The sequence below is a fragment of the Nansenia antarctica genome, assembly GCF_963989245.1.
Source record: "Nansenia antarctica genome assembly, chromosome: 20".
NCBI classification, from domain to species: Eukaryota; Metazoa; Chordata; class Actinopteri; order Argentiniformes; family Microstomatidae; genus Nansenia; species Nansenia antarctica.
This window is the reverse complement of record NC_137693.1, coordinates 9,371,642-9,391,439: the sequence shown is the minus strand read 5'-3', so window position 1 is coordinate 9,391,439 and position 19,798 is coordinate 9,371,642. Positions and strand designations below refer to the sequence as shown.

The following is a 19,798-nucleotide window of genomic DNA, read 5'->3' as shown; positions in this document are numbered from 1 at the left end:
GTCTGTCTGTCTGTCTGCCTGCCTGCGTGTGTGAGTGTGAGTGTGAGTGTGAGTGTGAGTGTGAGTGTGAGTGTGAGTGTGAGTGTGAGTGTGTGTGTGTGCGCGTGCGTGCCTGCCTGTGTCTGCCCTAGTAGGACACTACGGCCCACAGCCAAGAGAGAATACTCTGACCCGACCCGTTTTACAAAAAGTGTTTTAACAAAGTGATTTTCTGATCATTAAATTAATTTTTCACCGTTGTCGAACGGCCATAAGTTCCCCTCGACATAGACGAGTGGGTTGTTGGGATCAGCGAGATCATGACAGGTTACATATTAGATTTATTTTTAAGCGGTCACTCAATAGTCATGAATAATTACGGAACGAGGGACGAATCGCTTAAGAAGAACGCCGTCCCCGGGCAGAACCGCATTAATTGTCTGCGGGGGCGTATGGATCGCTGACCAGCAGTGAATGGGCTTCATAACGCCATTAGCATTAGCATTAGAATTAGCATTAGCATTAGCATTAGCATTGGCGATGCAGATCATTGACCTGGCCAAGGGCGGTCCGTCCAGCCTCTGAGCGGATACGCTGCTTTTGACAGAGCACGTCTGGCACGGCGGCGGACATTTTCCGACGTCTCGTTATTGTGCGGCTCGACACCTCTGCTGCTCACACACTGCTCACACACACACACACACACACACTGCTCACACACACACACACACACTGCTCACACACACACACACACACACGCACTGCTCACACACACACAGACACACACACTGCTCACACACACACATCCGGGTGTGATTGTCAATTCATTACAGAGAAGTGAAATGAAAGAGCGTTGAGGTGTTGAAGAGGAAGTGGGGGGATGGAGGGATGGAGGGATGGAGAGACTTTCTTGACTGTCAGACTGACCTCCTGGTGACCCCTGCAGATGGTGTTGCTGCAGCAGAGGCACGGGACCAGACCTGTTTACTTTGGAGTGCAATTACTATGGGCACACACTCATGCACGCACACGTATGCTCTCTCTCTCTCTCTCTCTCGCTCTCTCTCTCTCTCTCTCACACACACACACACACAGGCAGGCACAGACAGTCATGCATGCACACGCTCTCTCTCTCTCTCTCTCTCTCTCTCTCTCTCTCTCTCTCTCTCTCTTTCTCTCTCTCTCTCTCTCTCTCTCTCTCACACATTTACATTTGCATTTACATTGTTGGCAGACGCCTTTATCCAAAGCGACTTACAACAAATACATTTGTCAATGTAAGTGAATCATCTATCCATTAGTCAACACAAGAGAAAGTCATCTATGCTAGGACCAGGGGCATAACATAACATGCATGCACACGCTCACTCACACACACACACACACGCACACACAAACGCATGCACACACGCACACACACACACACACACATTAATTCATGCACACACACACAGCCAAATCTGTTGGTTTTTAACAGCCAAATAAAAACCATGAAATGCTAAACTTACTGTATAAAAATGGACACAGCAGGGATTTAAACACACCTATTGTAAAACACACGAGTGTTAGACCACAGTTACAATATGAATATGCCCCCTAGTGCAGCACATTATAATATTCAACAATGTGAAGTGCAAACTAAGATCCAGGTAGTGAATTCCACTGAATTCCTTAATAACATTCGGGATAGAGAAGCCTTGAATAGCTCGGGATAGCTCGCTTTGAAATGAGAGAGAGAGAGAGAGACAGAGAGAGAGAGAGAGACAGAGAGAGAGAGAGACAGAGAGAGAGAGAGAGACAGAGAGTGAGAGTGAGAGAGTGAGAGAGAGAGAGAGAGACACACAGAGAGACAGAGAGCGAGAGAGAGAGAGAGAGACACAGAGAGAGAGAGAAAGAGAGAGACAGAGACATAGAGAGATAGACAGAGAGAGAGAGAGAGAGAGAGAGAGAAAGAGAGAGAGAGACAGAGAGCGAGAGAGAGAGAGAGAAAGACAGAGAGAGAGAGAGAGAGAGAGACGGCGGCAGTTTGAACACACACCAGTAGAGCCACCAGGCCTCCTAGGACGGTGGGATGAGGGATGGAGATTGGAGCTCTGTGGCGAGAGGTTCACAGCACCGGCGGACCCGGGAGAGGGTTACTGCCCGATTATACATGAGTGATATCACACCCCCTGTCATTAACTCTGCAGCACAACAATTACAATGACCTTTTTAACCAGGTCTCTTCTACGCCTGGAGGGGATAGAACTGGGATATCTGTTTTGTTAAAACAGGGATGTGAAGGTTTTTTGGGGGTGGGGTGGGGGGTGGGGTCGGGCCTTGCTCAGCAGTAGCGCAGTGTCCCCAGACTGCAGGGGGATTATGAAGAAAGAAAGAATATTGGGAAAAGAAAAGCATTTGTTCTTTTTTTTTTATTGTTTTTTTTTTTTTTTTTCCCCCCCGCGTCCTTTTTGCTCACAGGAAGAGCGTGAAATCGCCGCCCCCCCCCCCCCCCCCGCTGACTGTCTGATGGTGTTGTGACTGTAGGAGGGATGGTGCTGACTAGAGATGACGTTCCATTTTTTTGTCGCTTTTGGCCTTTTTGGATTTCCTTGCCTTTAAACAAATGCCTTCTACACTGGCGATATTTAATTAAGTGTGTGTGGGGGGGGGGGGGAAGGGGGCGGGGGGGGACTGTCTTATGTCTCTGTCCTTTACATATGTGGGGAAATAGAATTCGCAACAAAAGAGACGATTCTTTAGATTCCTGTGGGAGCTTTCTCCCCCCCTGTCCCTCTCCCCCCCTGCCCCTCTCCCCCCCTGCCCCTCTCCCCCCCTGCCCCTCTCCCCCCCTGCACACCAACTACCTGCTATTCTCCTCAGGTTCTGCTCTGAAAGCTCACGTCATTTGATTTATGTGTGTGTACAGTATGTGTGTGTATGTGTGTGTACTGTATGTGTGAGCGTTCACACGTGCGTGTGTCGTGTGACGGCTGGGTCGTGGGACATGGTGCGGCCTGTAGAGAGAGAGAGAGAGAGAGAGAGAGAGAGAGAGAGAGAGAGAGTGGATGGATCCTCCCCTGAGAAATGTGCTGAGTCAGAGAAAGCAGGATAGATAGCACCTTTATCTCCGTGTCCCCTCCTAAAGCAACCATTACTGAATAAGACGCTCTATCAGGTCCTGAGGTAGCCTCATAATTCAACCAGCAGACCCAACCATACCACTATAGATCTCTATCTGCTGCAGGACGTATTGGCCACGTCACCTTAACTACGTTGCGCTGCGATGTTTCACCGATATTGGGCTCCTATAGGTTGTCGCTCTGCGGTCTGCGCTCTCTGGGGACGGAGGTAATCTAGTAACACGCAGGCGATAAGCATCTCATGTATGTTCTTCTAGGTGACGTGTTGTTGTTGTTCGTGGTCGTGTTGTAGGTCATCGCCCAGGCCAGCGTGGGGGAGGTGCACCACACGGTCCGCGCGCCGTTCCAGAGAGTGGACGACTTCTTCATCCCTCCCACCAACCTCATCATCACCCACGTGAGGTACGCTTACGACAGGGCCCCTTATTCGCGTCGACCTTCGACCTTTAAAATCACCCCGGCGACCCCCGGCGCGGGGCCCGCCGCGCCCGTCACAGGCGGGGGGAAGTGTGAAGTGGAGGAGAATTGAGTTTTAATTAATATTGTAATGAGAAAATCCTGAGGTCCTTGACCCCTCTTTTTAATCATAATTGTAAAAAAAAAAAAAAAAAAGAAAAAAGACTATTAACCTTTCGTCTTGAACTTTTGTCTCTTTTGTCATCTTAGGTTCGGTTTCGTCTTCCTCAAGTCCGAACCGGCGGTGCACAAGATCGACCTGGAGACCTTCCACCGCGTGAAGACCATCAGCCTGAAGAACTACAGCTGCGTCCCGGCCAGCATGGCCTACACACACCTGGGGGGCTTCTACTTCGTCCAGTGCCGGAGCAAAGGCGGCTCCCCGGCCCAGCCCCAGCTCCTGATCGACAGCGTGACGGACACCGTCATCGGACCCAACCTCAACATCACGGGCCGCGCCTACGTCTCCCCGGACGGCCGCTACGTCGTGACTGCGGCGGGTCACCCCCTGCAGGGCGAGGAAGGGGGCGAGAAGGGCCGTCAGGGTTCAAAGGTCAGGGTCCAGACTGTGTCGTTCCAGGGGGAGCTGAGTCTGAGGCGGGAGCTGGACACCCCTCTGCCGGTCTCGGACCTGGTCTTCCAGCCCTCCTTCGCCCGGGCCAACCAGTTCTCCATGGTGGCCTCCTCCGCCTCGGGGACGGACCTTCTCTTCTCCGACCTGTCCTCGGGCCGGAGCAAGGTCCTGCCCGGCATCAAGGAGCCCCTGTCCTCCCCCCACGCCTGGCCCTGGGGGGGCCCCAACAGGGTGGTGGTCTCCAGCGGACTGTTCGGCCAGTACCTGGTCACTCCATCGGCGGAGTCTCTCTTCGTCCTGGACGGGAGACAGAACACGCCGCACTGCGAGGTGTCCGACATCAAGAGAGGGAACACCGTGGTGTGGGTGGGGGAGGTATGAGAGACAGAGAAAAAAAGAGGGGGGGAGAGGAAAAGAAAAAAGAGGAAGAAAAGAAAGAAAGAAAGAGTATCAGGCCAAAACGCTGGAGCTCCAGCTAGATGTGGATATATACGTGGACTCAACCCAGCGACTGAGGGGAAGGATTAGAAGACGCGTCTGTCTGGGTTATTGTAACAAACGTACACAAAACATAAGAGTCCGTAAGAAAAAAATACTAATATTAGGAAAATCTATCGTGATATTTTGACGGGGAAGAGGGTGGCAATGCCCATCAGTGCAACAGTGATCTATGTGCACTTAACTAGAGAGGTATACCTTCACTGAACTTCCTTGTATATCGCGACAGAAAAAGCGGCAGGGGGGGGGATAAATGATGACATTTCGAAAAATGAACTATGCACAACGCTCACTTTTTTTAGACTAAAAAGCTTTTCGTTCGGTTTCAAAGATGTTTGTTGTTTCACCAGTGCTGCAAAATTAGTCACTTCTTGTCTGTATGTCTGTCTGTCTCTATCTCTAGCGTACAGTAATCTCTGTGTTCTCGGTCCGTTTCAAACCACCGTTCTGTAGCTCCCTCCCCTCCCTCTATATCACGCCTGTCTTATACAAATTTGGTATGATACACTATCACTCTCTCTCTCACACACACACACACACACACACATTAGGCCTGTATTGTCTAGTTTGGACTCAGTAATCTAACCCTCTATCCACTCAAGTCTAGCATTGTAGCATCGTGTGAGAAAGCAGGGAAGTGCTGTACTGTAACTCCTACATACCCAGTTAGGTCCTGAACTACGTTTTCCATGCTCCCACACTGCTCAACACCGGAGACACCCTAAACTCATCTCCCCTTGTTCCAAGTACAGTAACAGTAGCTGTGCTACACTAACGCTCCAATGCTGGTTTGTATGTGCTGTGTAGGTTATAGTCAACGAAACAAAACTGTCAAAAAAAAGAAAGAAAACAAGATATAAACAGAGCTAAACAGATGTTGTTTATGTTTGAGATTTAGGTTATTTGCTGCTAATTGCCTTTAAAATACGAAGCCGGAGCCATGAGGTTGAACTGTTGGGGCGACGGAGACGCTGTTGAAGGGAAGGCTTTATGACGTTGTTTCTTAGACCACTGTTGCACTGAGAGAAAGGTACATTTGTATCTCGTAAAAGCTTCTATAGGCAGATTATAGTGTTCGATTCGAAGACCAAATTATTTCTCAGTCGGAAATATGGAATGAACTCACATGTGTGACAGCAGCTGGTGAAAACATTTCAGGAAGTACCAGCAAAAGATGAAGGCACTATTTGGGTATGCAATGTTACTTCAAAATTATTCAGTTATTGTAATTCAACAACAACAACAACAATAACCGCATACCTTGGGACTCAGTATACAACAACAACAACAACAACACGCATGAACTGAACATTGAGCCTCATAACAGTACAGCTATTTTAGACCATTTCGACGACACAAGATCACATCCTACAGTAAGAGTTGCTTGTGGAAAAGTCACTTCCTTGTCCCCTTGAATGTCACATAACTGTACGTTGCTATCCTTTAAGAACCCGGCTGCAGACCTCGACCTCTCGGTGTGCTAGTCACGAATTAGAAACACTGTTGTAGATACCTTGTTCTGGTTTAGAACGCATTCTGTACAGGTTTTCTTTATGCATTTTCTGTGTTCTGGTTTATGAGGGAAGATGTTTGTATTAAAAAAAAAGAAAAAGATCTAATAAAATGAAGAAAAAAACAAAACAATCATCCAGCTGTGTCACACTATAAATTACTTTGAACATAAAAGATGATGAATATTCAGGGAGAAATGTCACCAAAACACATCCATCTGTTGCTAATTTCAGGCAATGCTATGGAAAGCCCTCCCTCAAACTGTTGTCCATGTATTTATGGACATTCAGCACATTCGGTTGATAGAACAATCTTTGTTGATGCACATACTAACCCTAACCCCTTTTACACAGAGGTGTCACACAATATATTATAGTACAGTACAGTATAGCATCACCAAGATCAGTGGTGGCTGGTGGAGGTAGAAATCGGAGGACGGAATCATTCTAATGCATGGAATGGAGTGAGGAACGGGTGGAACACGTTTGATTTCCTAATTCCATTCCGTCCATCTGACTGAGCCTGTCCTCCGTTTCCTACCTCCACCGGCCTCCCCTGATTGACACACAGTAAATACCACCTGGCACATGCAGGTAGCAGCCTCTGAAAATAGAGCAGACCTCCCATAGTCACACATCCAAATTCAACTGTATTTGAATTAATTTGGTATATTAAAATAGAAATACGTTGCTGTTTCCTGTGCTGTGAGGTGTTCTGGGCCATCCTCAGGTGAGGGTAGGTTAGTATAGTCAGCCTGAAGAGGAGCCAATGAAACACTATGTACACAACGTACATGTACACAGTTTGACTGAGGAAAGAATGACTCCAAGCCATGGACCGATCGCTAAGCCACGCCCCCTTTGAAAACTCGGACAAACAAACAACGCTACTCTGACAGTGACTGACTGACCGACCGTGACTGAATGACATTCAGTGACTTACAATGGCGGGAGTTGGCAAATTTCTGATTTCTGATTTACTACAGCAAGTAATAGACATGTTTTTTTTAAAGATGACAAGAATATTTAGTCTAGAAGCTTTTCACCATCAGATATTAGCGAGTTGTTTGTCCGAGTTTTCTGCCTGTAGTGACTTTTGCTGTGATATGATTGGACCATTTCTATTTTGGGGCATGGCTTAGCGATAGGTCCATTACTGTACTGTAAGCTTCATCATTAGACAGAAACCATACCTGGATGCCTGCGTATTCTACATTACAACTAGACGTTACGACCTCCCTCAATACCATACCCCCACCTCCAACCTCCAAATAAAAGCTTGTTACCCCCCCCCCATCCATTTCCAAGTGCATCTGTACTATTTTGCAACTAAGAAACTGGTACAGGAGAGTGAAAGTTAGACTGTATGCATTGCTACACATTTCAAGCTCCTTCTTCTAGTACATCCTACATTGTAAGCAGAGCTACACAGTCCCTCACACTCTAAACACAGAGTTCACTCGTAAGCCAATATAAAGATAGTGTACACTAGGAGTAATCAGATCAACAAATAGTTCACAAGTCAAAAGTTATATCAACAACCCAGGAGGCCTAAATCAAAGCATATTAAACAGTGAGTGTTGTTTCCAATATCTTTAGTTACCTAGGTAACCTTTACAGGCTTGTAGCTGTATTTGTGCTGGTTTTTCTCTATGCAACACATTCTCATTGTTAAGGCAATAACTGTTGTACGACATATATGTGTTTTGTGAGCATCATACTGTACATTGCATCTGCATTTTTCTGTAGACAGGATGATTTCTGATAAGATGTTAATTAAAACATACAGTAGGTGCGGTTGTTTAAAAAACAATCACTTTTCATACAGTGTTTGCTAGTCCACTGATAACTGTTGCCGTCCACTCTCAAACTGTGAAGAAATGTTTCGTTGAGTGAGTGTCCTAAAGTTCCACCTCTCCATGACAATGTGTGTCACAATCTTCCATTCGAACAACTTTCTCTTTTTTTGTTTGTTGTTAGATTTCAGTACAGTACAGTTTGTTACAATTTGACTGCTTATGGATGATTTCCATAATAAACAAGAATCTGTCCTGGCAGACTTTGGACTACTTTGAAGAATATGTTTTAGTTTTTTTGTTCATCTTAACTGTAGTGTATGGAACAAAAGTCTATACCTCATATGACCCACAGCCCAGACATAGCTCACCAGTGATGTAATTGAATTAGCATTGACTGTAAAGATAAGACATTATATTGTATTGTGTTGCCTGGGATGTAACTTTTCTTTTCCAGAGTTTTACAATAAAAAATCAAAATGGAGTATTCGTTCATTAGTGTCTTATTTCACAATCATAACACGGTTCCGTGTGGACGAAACGGCCATACGATAAAAAAAACTTGGGCGGATACACCCAAATTTGTCTCTGTGTGGACATGGCCTAGGGAACGCAGTTTTCAGATTTTCTGTTTCGCCAAAGAGGGCAGCAACATGCAGAACTACATGCTACACCTTTAAGGAAATAAATAAATGCTGGACCACATGTTGGTCTCATCCAAAAATGTATCATGGTTAAAAAGTCTATACACGCCCCCATGTAGCATTTCGTCTGGAAATTGCATTCTCGACAGGAAGTCTATGCTACAATCTTGATGAATCGCAGCATCTTGGCTACTTGCTTGATGACCCCTTTTATCTCAGTGCTGTCCATCTCCCTGCTCCTGTCTCTCGCTAGGATATTGTTATTAATAGCTTCAGTAGAGGTTGGCGGAGGTAGAAATCGGGCTCATCGACGACGGGGCTCATTGCAATTACATGGAATGTAATGAAGAATGGTACATGTTTGATATCATTCCTCATTCCATTCCAGGCATAACATTGAGCCTGACCTCCGGATGTCTACCTCCACCATCCACCTCCTGCTTCAGACTATTGATGAGCTGAGCGGGACGCCGGCTTTCACTCCTGGTAGAAGTTAATGTAATCTATACTGTGCAGTGTTCAACACGCTCTCGTATCCATGTCTATTAATCACAAGAACGTCCCTGTGAGGGACGCTGTCAATAACCTCTCCATCAGTGTCGGCTCCCACCCCCCCCAGACACTCAGCATCGCTCCCCACGGTGGATCAAACCACACAGCATGGGAATCTGATAACACGGCCAATTACCCCTTATTTACACACACCGCCCCGATTGTCCGTGATTCGAAGAACAACCGAGAGGGAATGCCTCCTGGTGCTCCCATCCATCATGATGCAGTGGAGTCTATTATGATACAGTAAAGTCTTCCATGATGCAGTAGAGTCCATCAAGATGCAGTAAAGTATTCTATGATGCAGTAAACTCTTCTATGATGCAGTGGAGTCTTCTATGGTACAGTAGAGTCTTCTATGGTGCAGTGGAGTCTTCTATGGTGCAGTGGAGTCTTCTATGGTGCAGTAGAGTCTTCTATGGTGCAGTGGTCTTCTATGGTACAATAGCATCTTCTGTGATGCATGCAGTCCATCAAGATGCAGTTAAGTAGTCTATGATGCCGTAGAGTCCATCATGATACAGTAGAGTATTCTATGATGAAGTAAATTCTTCTATGATGCAGTAAAGTATTCTATGATGCAGTAGAGTCTTCTATGGTGCAGTATAGTCTTCTATGGTGCAGTAGAGTCTTCTATGGTGCAGTAGAGTCTATTATGATGCAGTAGAGTCTTCTATGATGCAGTAGAGTCTATTATGATGCAGTAGAGTCTATTATGATGCAGTAGAGTCTATTATGATGCAGTAGAGTCTTCTATGGTGCAGTAGAGTCTATTATGATGCAGTAGAGTCTTCTATGATGCAGTAGAGTCTATTATGATGCAGTAGAGTCTATTATGATGCAGTAGAGTCTATTATGATGCAGTAGAGTCTTCTATGATGCAGTAGAGTCTATTATGGTGCAGTATAGTCTTCTATGATGCAGTAGAGTCTTCTATGGTGCAGTATAGTCTTCTATGATGCAGTAGAGTCTTCTATGGTGCAGTATAGTCTTCTATGATGCAGTAGAGTCTTCTATGGTGCAGTAGAGTCTTCTATGGTGCAGTAGAGTCTATTATGATGCAGTAGAGTCTTCTATGGTGCAGTAGAGTCTTCTATGATGCAGTAGAGTCTATTATGATGCAGTAGAGTCTATTATGATGCAGTAGAGTCTTCTATGATGCAGTAGAGTCTTCTATGATGCAGTAGTCTATTATGATGCAGTAGAGTCTTCTATGATGCAGTAGAGTCTTCTATGATGCAGTAGAGTCTTCTATGATGCAGTAGAGTCTATTATGATGCAGTAGAGTCTTCTATGATGCAGTAGAGTCTATTATGATGCAGTAGAGTCTTCTATGATGCAGTAGAGTCTTCTATGGTGCAGTAGAGTCTATTATGATGCAGTAGAGTCTTCTATGGTGCAGTAGAGTCTTCTATGATGCAGTAGAGTCTATTATGATACAGTAGAGTCTATTATGATGCAGTAAAGTCTATTATGATACAGTAAAGTATATTATGATGCAGTAGAGTCTATTATGATGCAGTAGAGTCTATTATGATGCAGTAGAGTCTTCTATGGTGCAGTAGAGTCTATTATGATGCAGTAGAGTCTTCTATGGTGCAGTAGAGTCTTCTATGATGCAGTAGAGTCTATTATGATGCAGTAGAGTCTTCTATGGTGCAGTAGAGTCTTATATGATGCAATAGAGTCTTCTATGATGCAGTAGAGTCTATTATGATACAGTAGAGTCTTCTATGATGCAGTAGAGTCTATTATGATGCAGTAGAGTCTTCTATGATGCAATAGAGTCTTCTATGATGCAGTAGAGTCTTCTATGATGCAATAGAGTCTTCTATGATGCAGTAGAGTTTATGATGCAGTAGAGTCTTCTATGATGCAGTAGAGTCTTCCATGATAGAGTAGAGTCTTCCATGATGCAGTGTTCTATGGGTTGTATTCTCTAGGGAAATTGGACTATGAGGTCTCACGGGGGGAAAGAAGATCATCGATTGTCTCAGTGAATATCTTAGAGATTATGGGAGGGCATGGAAATGATGGGAACCATTTTATGTAGTGGGATGCTTGGTAAAGCTTTAATCAGATTGATAGTATGGTAACTTATGAAGCCATTTCACGGATGACTGACCATTATTTTCTAGTATTCTGATAGTAAAGATAAGTGGCATCTATGCGGCAACTGAACATGACAACTTGGTACATTAAGTGACAGACACTATTAGAGCTTCATAGTACTAATTATATTATAATTCTATAATATTACAAATTATATTCTATTCTACACTTTGTCTGACGCCATGAGGTTATTTCCTTATGTGACTGTAATGTATTCTGACACCCATATGGATTTATTTTAACAGCGTACAAAAAGAGTCTTGCTTGTTCTGGTGTCGGAGGTGTGATATTATTATTATATTATCTTGCTTGTTGTGGCATTGGGGGTGTGATAATATTCTTGAAATATTCTTGTCATTTTTTTTAACTGATGGCAGTTGGCTTGCTCACTGTCATGAACACGCCTCTATTACCGCTCCTCCACCCACCTGAGCACAGGCCAGACTGTGGTAATTTCACCTGTTAGCTCCAACACAAATTGCAAATACACCTGTGTTTGGACCACTGGCGGACTCGGGGGGGGGCAGGGGGGGGCGACCTGGTGCCTCCACGGTTGAAAAACATCTGTCTTAAGTGCCCTTTTGAGTGTCAAAAATGCCCTTTTGAGTGGCGAAAATGAGAGGACGTGCCCTATAGGTGCCCCTCCAATGGTCTAGACTTGACCATGTGCCCCCACAGTTGAAAAACTTTGCACTAAAGTGCCCTTTTGAGTGGCAAAATTAGAGGATGTGCCCTATTGGCTGCCCTTCCAATGGTCTAAACTTGACCATGCGCACTGATGGGGTCCCATGTTGTGCCCTTTTTTTCTTTTCGCCCCTGCCCTTCAAACAGCCTGAGTCCACCACTGGTTTGGACCCTGAAAAAAGAGCTCAGTCTACCGGTACTTGTTGCTAACTAATATGGAAAGCCTCACCACCATTCCCTCACGAAGAGAGCTTTTCATTGCCCAGATGAGCCACTGAGCATCCATCAGAGAGCATCTCCTGTCCCTGTCCGAGACTCTACATAGCAGTGGAGGCTGGCGGAGGTAGAAATCGGAGGATGGGCTCATTGTAATGCACGGAACGGAATGAGGAATGGTATCAAACATGTGTTTGATACAGTAACATCCTTCAATTCCGTACGATACTTAGGTCATAATATATATGGCTTTTTATTGACGCTTTTATCTAAAGCGATTCACATTACAGTGAGTATCTGAGCAGGGGATATTATATAAGAAATTGCTTTATGAGGAATAGCCCCTTGAGATATGCTATCTCGTTTTCGAGGGGGTCCTATGCAACAACAATAAAATAACAAGACAATTAGAAAACACATTTAACAAAAAAATAAAAAAAATAAAAGAGAAGAGTTTTTTTTATTTTTATGAAATAAAATAAACTAAAACTACAGTAACAACAGGACCGATGAACCAACAAGACATGACAAGCAAAATAACAAAACAGACAAAACAAAACCAAAAATTCTAAATCGAAGAACAAAACATAAGGAGCATTCAGATGGATCTTTCAAGGATTAGAAATAGAAGAATAGTGATGGTGACAGAGCCACAGAGGACCACCTCATGTAGGTGGGGTCCAGGCCACGTGAGTGTGCTCCATGAGAGTGGAGCGTACAGTACCAGCGACTCCACCAGTCCTGCTGTACAGTACACACGTGGCTGGGGCCGAGTGGTGCTTATTAGTGGAGAGAGACATGGAGCTGACCCTAGAGGAGGTGTCATTATCCTTATCACTGTTGTCCTCTCTCTGTGGTCACGTTGAGGGGGGCGATTAGAGGGCCGTGTTCCCCCGAGAACACAGCTGGGATTGAAGTAGGAGGCTATCTCTCTCTCTCTGTCTCTGGTGCTCTTAGCCTCTGCCTGTCGCTCAGCCTCGTCCTCTGTCTGTCTGACTTCATGCCTGTCTCTCTCTCTCTCTCTCTCTCTCTCTCTCTCTCTCTCTCTCTCTCTCTCTCTCTCTCTCTCTCTCTCTCTCTCTCTCGACGGAGATATGGAGACGGAGGAGGAGGATGCATTAACCCCCTGCCCTCACACACACACACTCACACCAGTGAGGGTCTGAAGAAGTGTGGCAGACCTTTAGCGATCAAGAGTAAGAAAACCACAGCTCGCCTTGTCCTCTGTCTGTCTGACTTCCTGCCTGTCTCTCTCCCTCCCTCCCTCCCTCCCTCTCCCTCCCTCCCTCCCTGAAATATAGATGAAACACTAAGCAGAAAGCAATCACAAACAAGTCAGTCAGAGTAGGCATGACGCTGGCGGCTCATCTCTCAACAGTTTTCATAACACACACACACAGACACGCTCGCACACACGCACACGCACGCACACACGCACACGCACGCGCGCACGCACGCACGCACACACACACACACACACACACACACACACACACACAAGGAAACAAGCAAAGCCCTCTACAGGCTGCAATCTGATACTCTTGAGTTGAAAAATACCAGCTGGGATAATTGAAAGTGAGAATGGTGTGACTGTGTCCTTTCCTGTGACTGTGTGTGTGTGTGTGTGTGTGTGTGTGTGTGTGTGTGTGTGTGTCCTTTCCTGTGAACAGAAGGACCTTTCAGCAGAGTTGTCTGAAGATTCTTAAAAATACAGGCATAAAAAACACTTTCATGGTGAGGTCTTGAGAGGGCATTGGATGATATCTGGAGGGGAGCTAAAGCTTTCTGAGACTGGCATGGCGACAGAGATAGGAAGTAGTCTTCTTAAAAGTGACCAAAATATATATAATGAATTGCAGTTTTATTTTTCTCTCCCCGTAGTTTTCTATGGCTATTGACACATATCTGACAGCAGCTGGAGAAATCGGGAACAAGTCGCCAACCGATCAAAATATTCTGACTTTTATTCCGAAAAATTTAAATACATTTCAGCGATGTTGAAAATCAATGACACACTCACCACTCAAGCCAAAATATTGCAACTAGATAGTAGTGGGGGATTACTCACCGAATCCATTGCAATGCAATGTTTTGGCTTGACTAGCGGGTGTGTCATTGATTTTCAACAACGTTGACATTTATTTTTCAGAACAAAAGTCTGAACATTTGGATTGGTTGCCAACTTGTTCCCCCTTTCACCAGCTGCTGTCACATATTCTACTGGATGTAACAGAAACACAAAAAGGCAAACAGCTGTTGTCTGGTAAGGATTAGCAGCATGCTACTTAATGGTGTATTATGTCTTAATTAGGACCATAGACAGCTACTGTGACTGAATGTCTCTTTTTCTGTAGACAATCAAGGCGACTATCACAACAACAAGCTACACCAACTCTATATTTAGCTCTGCAGAAATCATCTTGTTATCCTATTTCTGAAAAACACAAAAAGGTGGGGGCAATTCATTAATTAGATGCCATTCTTCATAGTTGTACCATGGTGTTAGATAAAAAACAAGTCGCCAAGCAGCAACAGATACAACTGGAAGTAATGCGCTGAGCTAGCTGTCATTGATGTAGTCAATAGAAAGACCTGTGATGTAGAAAAGTATGTGGACACAATTATTGTCTGTTTTTCATGGTTCGGGCTAGGCCCCTTAGTTCCATTGAAGGGAAATCTTAAAGGTAAAGCATACCACAAGATTCTAGAGAACTGTATGTTTCCAACTTTGTGGCAACAGTTTGGGGAAGGCCCTTTCCAGTTTCAGCATGACAATGCCCCCCATGCACAAAGTGAGGTCCATAATCACATGGTTTGCCGAGTTGGTGTGGAAGAACTTGACTTTTCCAGCACACAGACCTCTGACCTCAAACCCCATCGAACACCTTTGGGATGAATCGAAACGCAGTCTGCGAGCCAGTCCTTCTCGAACCAACATCAGTGCCCGACCAGCTCTTGTGGCTGAACGGGAGCAAATCCCGGCAATCTGTTCCACAATCTACTGGAAAGCCTTCCCAGAAGAGTGGAGGCTGTTATAGCAACAAAGGGGGGGGGGGGACCAACTCCAAATGAATGCCCACGGTTTTGGAATGAGATATTCAACAAGCTTTTGGCCATGTTGTGTAGCTAGAACTATTAATGTCCTTTCAGAACTGTAACAGAGCCCTGCCAATACTCAAACTGCCTCTAGCAGACCCAGACATGTGCTTGGCCGTGGCCCTGGTGTAACATTGTTCTGAACTGACGGCTTGGCTTATTGGCTTATTGTCCTTCAGAAGGCACTCACCCAGAGAGAGACACTGACACAGCGCTACAGAGGCTGGCGGAGGTAGACATGGGAGGACGGGCTCATTGTAATAACAAACACGGTAACAAACACGCGTGCCTGTTTTATTAGTTCTCCATCTATCAAACAAAATGTGTAGAGCAGGGGAGGCTGGGGGAGGGCAGGGGAGGCTGGCGGGGGGCAGGGGAGGCTGGGGGGGCCAGGGGAGGCTGGGGTGGGCCAGGGGAGGCTGGGGTGGGCCAGGGGAGGCTGGCGGGGGGCAGGCGAGGCTGGGGTGGGCCAGGGGAGGCTGGCGGGGGGCAGGGGAGGCTGGGGAGGCTGGGGTGGGCCAGGGGGGGCCAGGGGAGGGCAGGGGAGGCTGGGGTGGGCCAGGGGAGGCTGGCGGGGGGCAGGGGAGGCTGGGGGGGGGGCAGGGGAGGCTGGGGTGGGCCAGGGGGGGCCAGGGGAGGCTGGGGTGGGCCAGGGGAGGCTGGCGGGGGGCAGGGGAGGCTGGGGGGGGGGGCAGGGGAGGCCAAGGGAGGCCAAGGGAGGCTGGGGGAGGCCAGGGGAGGCTGGGGGGGGAGGGGGCAGGGGAGGCTGGTGGAGGGCAGGGGAGGCTGGTGGAGGATCGTAATGACACATGTTTAATACCTTACTCATTTCCATGAGCCCGTCCTCCGATTTCTACCTCCACCAGCCTCACCTGGTCTGGAGTGAACACTTACTGTACGTCCACAAACTCCACCACTCCTGCTGCTGTTATTATTTATAATAAATGTTGTATCGTTTCTATTGACGTGAAAATGGCTGCCTTGGATCGATCAATGAGTAAAAAAATAATACCCCTCCGCCCCCACACACACACACACACACACACACACACATACACACACACAGGCTGTCTATACGCTAATCAACTTTGAGCTCATTATCTTGCACTTCCTTGTGAACGGCACGTTAATCCTGACAGGCCAGAGTGCCGCAGCAGGAAATGAGTACTGAGAGAAAGGAGTAAATCACATTTTAACAAGGACGTCTGTGGTGATATAATGGAGGCTAATGAAAATAATGTTTTGCTGCTGTGCTGACAGCTATACTGTACTGGTACGGTGGACGGGACAGGGAGGAGTGTGTGTGTGTGTGTGTGTGTGTGTGTGTTTGGTACATAAGGTTTTATGCCAGTTTGTGTGTGTGTGTGTGAGTGTGTGTGTGTGTCTGTGTGTGTTCCTGTGTGTGTTTGTGCCTTTGTATGTGTGTGTATGTGTGCCTGTGTGTGTGTGTGTGTCTGTGTGTCTGTGTGTCTGTGTGTGTGTGTGTGTGTGTGTGTGTGTGTGTGTGTGTGTGTGTGTGTGTGTGTGTGTGTGTGTGTGTGTGTGTGCAGGGGTGAGGTGGCGGGGGAGGCATTCTTGATGGATTCAGTGAACAGAATCCCATTCTGGAGCTGCTGAGGTGTTGCATTGAGACATCCCGGTGGGGGGGGGGTAGTGAGTGTGTGTGTGTGTGTGGGGGGGCAGAGATTGAAAACCCTGACCTTTCCTCCCACTGTGCCAAGGCCGAGTCACAGAGCATTGGCTTGATGCATGAGCGCCGCGCGGCAGAGAGGAAACGAAAGCGAATTTATGCTAAAGTGGGACGGACTCTGAAACTGACAGCCACTTAAGGTAAGTTGTCATCATCAATTAATTGCGGTGTTGGGGAATGTTTTTTTAATGTAAATTAGGGTATAGGGCAGGGGTATTCAATTACAAATTCGGTTGGGCCAGATTTGAAAACCAAGAAATTTAGCTGGGCCAGACATTTTCAGCGGCCAGTAGCCTAGGCACCAGGTAATGACACATTTCAAACCAACACAAATGAATGTAGGCCTAATGACATACAAGCAGTTTATTTATAGTTTTCCTTTTAAATTTGGTAACATCTGACACAGGCACGTCAAAAAGACTTGACTGAACACAATAAAAGAGCTGTAATTGAACAGAACCTAATAGCAATACTTTTTTCACTTTTTAGGTAAAACAACAAAATGTTGGTCTCAACTGACCCATGCACATCTTAAAGTGCATAAAAAAGTGTACAGTAGTATACCAATAAATAAAAAAGTCCTTTTGTAAAATAAAAATGTTGGTCATAGCTGACCCAGGCACAAAGTGCTTTTAACTGAATGAAAATACACCTTGAGTGCACAATTAAACAAGTTACAGTTACAGTTAAACAATAAAATTGAATCTAATCTAATCTAATCTTACCCTGCTGACTTTCTTAGTGTGAGAAGTGACATGTTTTATTATGAACAAGAGCAGTGACATTTTGGCTCATAAGATGTCAATGCAATCCGAAGGCATTGGTGAAGAGTACTGTCAGTCAGGGAACAACGAGAGCTGCTTTTTATTTGATTTGAGATTGTTTATTAAGGTAAGCCCCTTGAGAAGAATCTTCTCATTTTCGAGGGAGTCCTCACATATAACAATACAAACATAATAGTAACGCATAACAAATAACAATACAAAGCACCTACACACTCACACACACAGCCTGTCATCACTCCACAACCCACCACTACAACCCAACCGCAATATATAGATGCAGCAGTCAGATACATACATAATATAATTATCAGAAGACATCAGAAAGTAGTCGAATTGAGCAACAACAGAGAGCACATTAAAGGAAAATACAAATACAAACAACCTTGTGTTCATGTGTGAAAAGCTTGCTTCACAGGTGTATGTTGATCCAAACATACTGAGCACATGGATTGCTACTTTCTTAACGTTAGGGAACTGGTGCACTACAAAACTTCGCAGGTCCATTAGTGCGAAGCTCCTGTGCCATGGTTACGGATGACTGCATGTCAATAAGTTCGAGTATGGAAGACACCACTCCCTTTCCTCTGGTGGATAAGTCCCCTTCTATTGCAGCAGTGAACGGGTCTCTGGCAAAGCCCATCACCTCTGCGGGCAGAGCAAGTCCATCCAGTCGACCAGCAAAGTTCTCTTTCAACCTCGCAATGAAAACAGTCATCACATCTGTGATTTGTGCCAGGGATGAGACGCATTTGCGGAGCGTCGGAAAATGCAGCATTCTGCCGGTGCAGAAGTCTGCCGCGAAAAGGTCCAGTTTGACTTGGAACGCGCCTGTTCCACAAGATCAATCACAGTTTTGTCTCTGCCTTGTAGCCCCACATTTAGGTCATTCATGAATATGTCGCTCAGAAAGCAGACATCAGCCATGAAGTTGTCGTCCAGTATGCGATTCAAGTGTGTTTCTGCCTTCGTTTGCTTGCTGCTGCGGAGGAAAGTTGTAATCTCCTCTCTGAGATCACAGAAACGCTCCAGTGCCTTGCCTTTGGACAGCCACCTGACGTCGTTATGCAAAAGCAGCTCGTGGTGCTCAGCAGACATTTCTGACAGCAGCTTGCGGAATAAGCGATGTTGGAGGCTCGAAGTGGAGCGAATAAAATTAATTGTAGCCATTATCTATTGTTGTTTTAAGCTCCCCGCTTAGTTTGTTTAGAGTGTTATATTCACGTTCTGTAGGCTACTATTGTAGACATTTCTGCATGAATTTCTGAACACTCGCGAAATACGTTTTTCTCTGCTTTTATGGCTGGGCCAATCGGGGGTCGCCTCTGGGCCGCATGCGGCCCCCGGGCCGCTAATTGAATAGGCCTGGTATAGGGTGTAAAGCAGAAGGTAGATGTGTAAGAAGAAGAAGTGTAATAGATATATATGTATGGCTACGTTTGAATTATTCCACTTAGTGTCGGTGTGTTACACCAGTGTGTCGTTAAGTTGTTGTCGCTTCTAATTGATCCGGTTGACCTAGTTGTTGTAAAAACCACAATGTATAAAGTTGTATTCTGTTCATACTGTGTGTAAGTGCAATATGTTCATATTTCGACTCAAACAAGAAACAGTGTGCGTTCCATCTGTTCCAATGTAAAAAACATCGGTTAGAATTGCACTAAACATATGGCTTTGAACACCCATAAGGCTGTCTGTCATAAGGCATTGCATACAGGAAGAACACAGAGTCGATAATTGTATGGTTCCGTTTTTGGAATAAATCCCTCAACTAACAACTTCAATCAAGCCTGTGACTTTCCACATCGTGCCAACCATCTTTTAGACATTAGAGACATAATCGTAACGTTTCTGCGGTGTGACGAGGAGAATAAATCATCCTTAGGTGACAAAACAACACAACAACACGACTAGCGCTGTAAAAATCCTCGCCGAAATATCTTTTTCCGAGGGACGGGAGGAAGCGAAGGAAACGAGCGTTCTGCTGGTAGAGAGCCGCAGATAATTGATGAGAGGTCTTGTTCCCTGACAGGAGCTGGAATAACTAGCTCCACAACTGGGATAAAGGGCTGTTGTTTAAAGTGCT

At 45.7% G+C, this 19,798-nt stretch overlaps 1 protein-coding gene across 1 annotated transcript in view; it reads left to right on the top strand.

Annotated features, from left to right (window-relative positions):
* Positions 1 to 4,512, top strand: part of fstl4 (follistatin-like 4) — a gene marked incomplete at both ends in the record, with an annotated part of 162,901 nt that extends 158,389 nt beyond the window's left edge. Inside the window, 2 exons of the mRNA XM_080549663.1 lie at positions 3,394 to 3,503; positions 3,768 to 4,512. Coding sequence (XP_080405789.1) covers positions 3,394 to 3,503; positions 3,768 to 4,512 — 855 coding nt within the window. The remainder of the gene's footprint in view (positions 1 to 3,393; positions 3,504 to 3,767) is intronic.
* Positions 4,513 to 19,798: the final 15,286 nt, after the last annotated feature.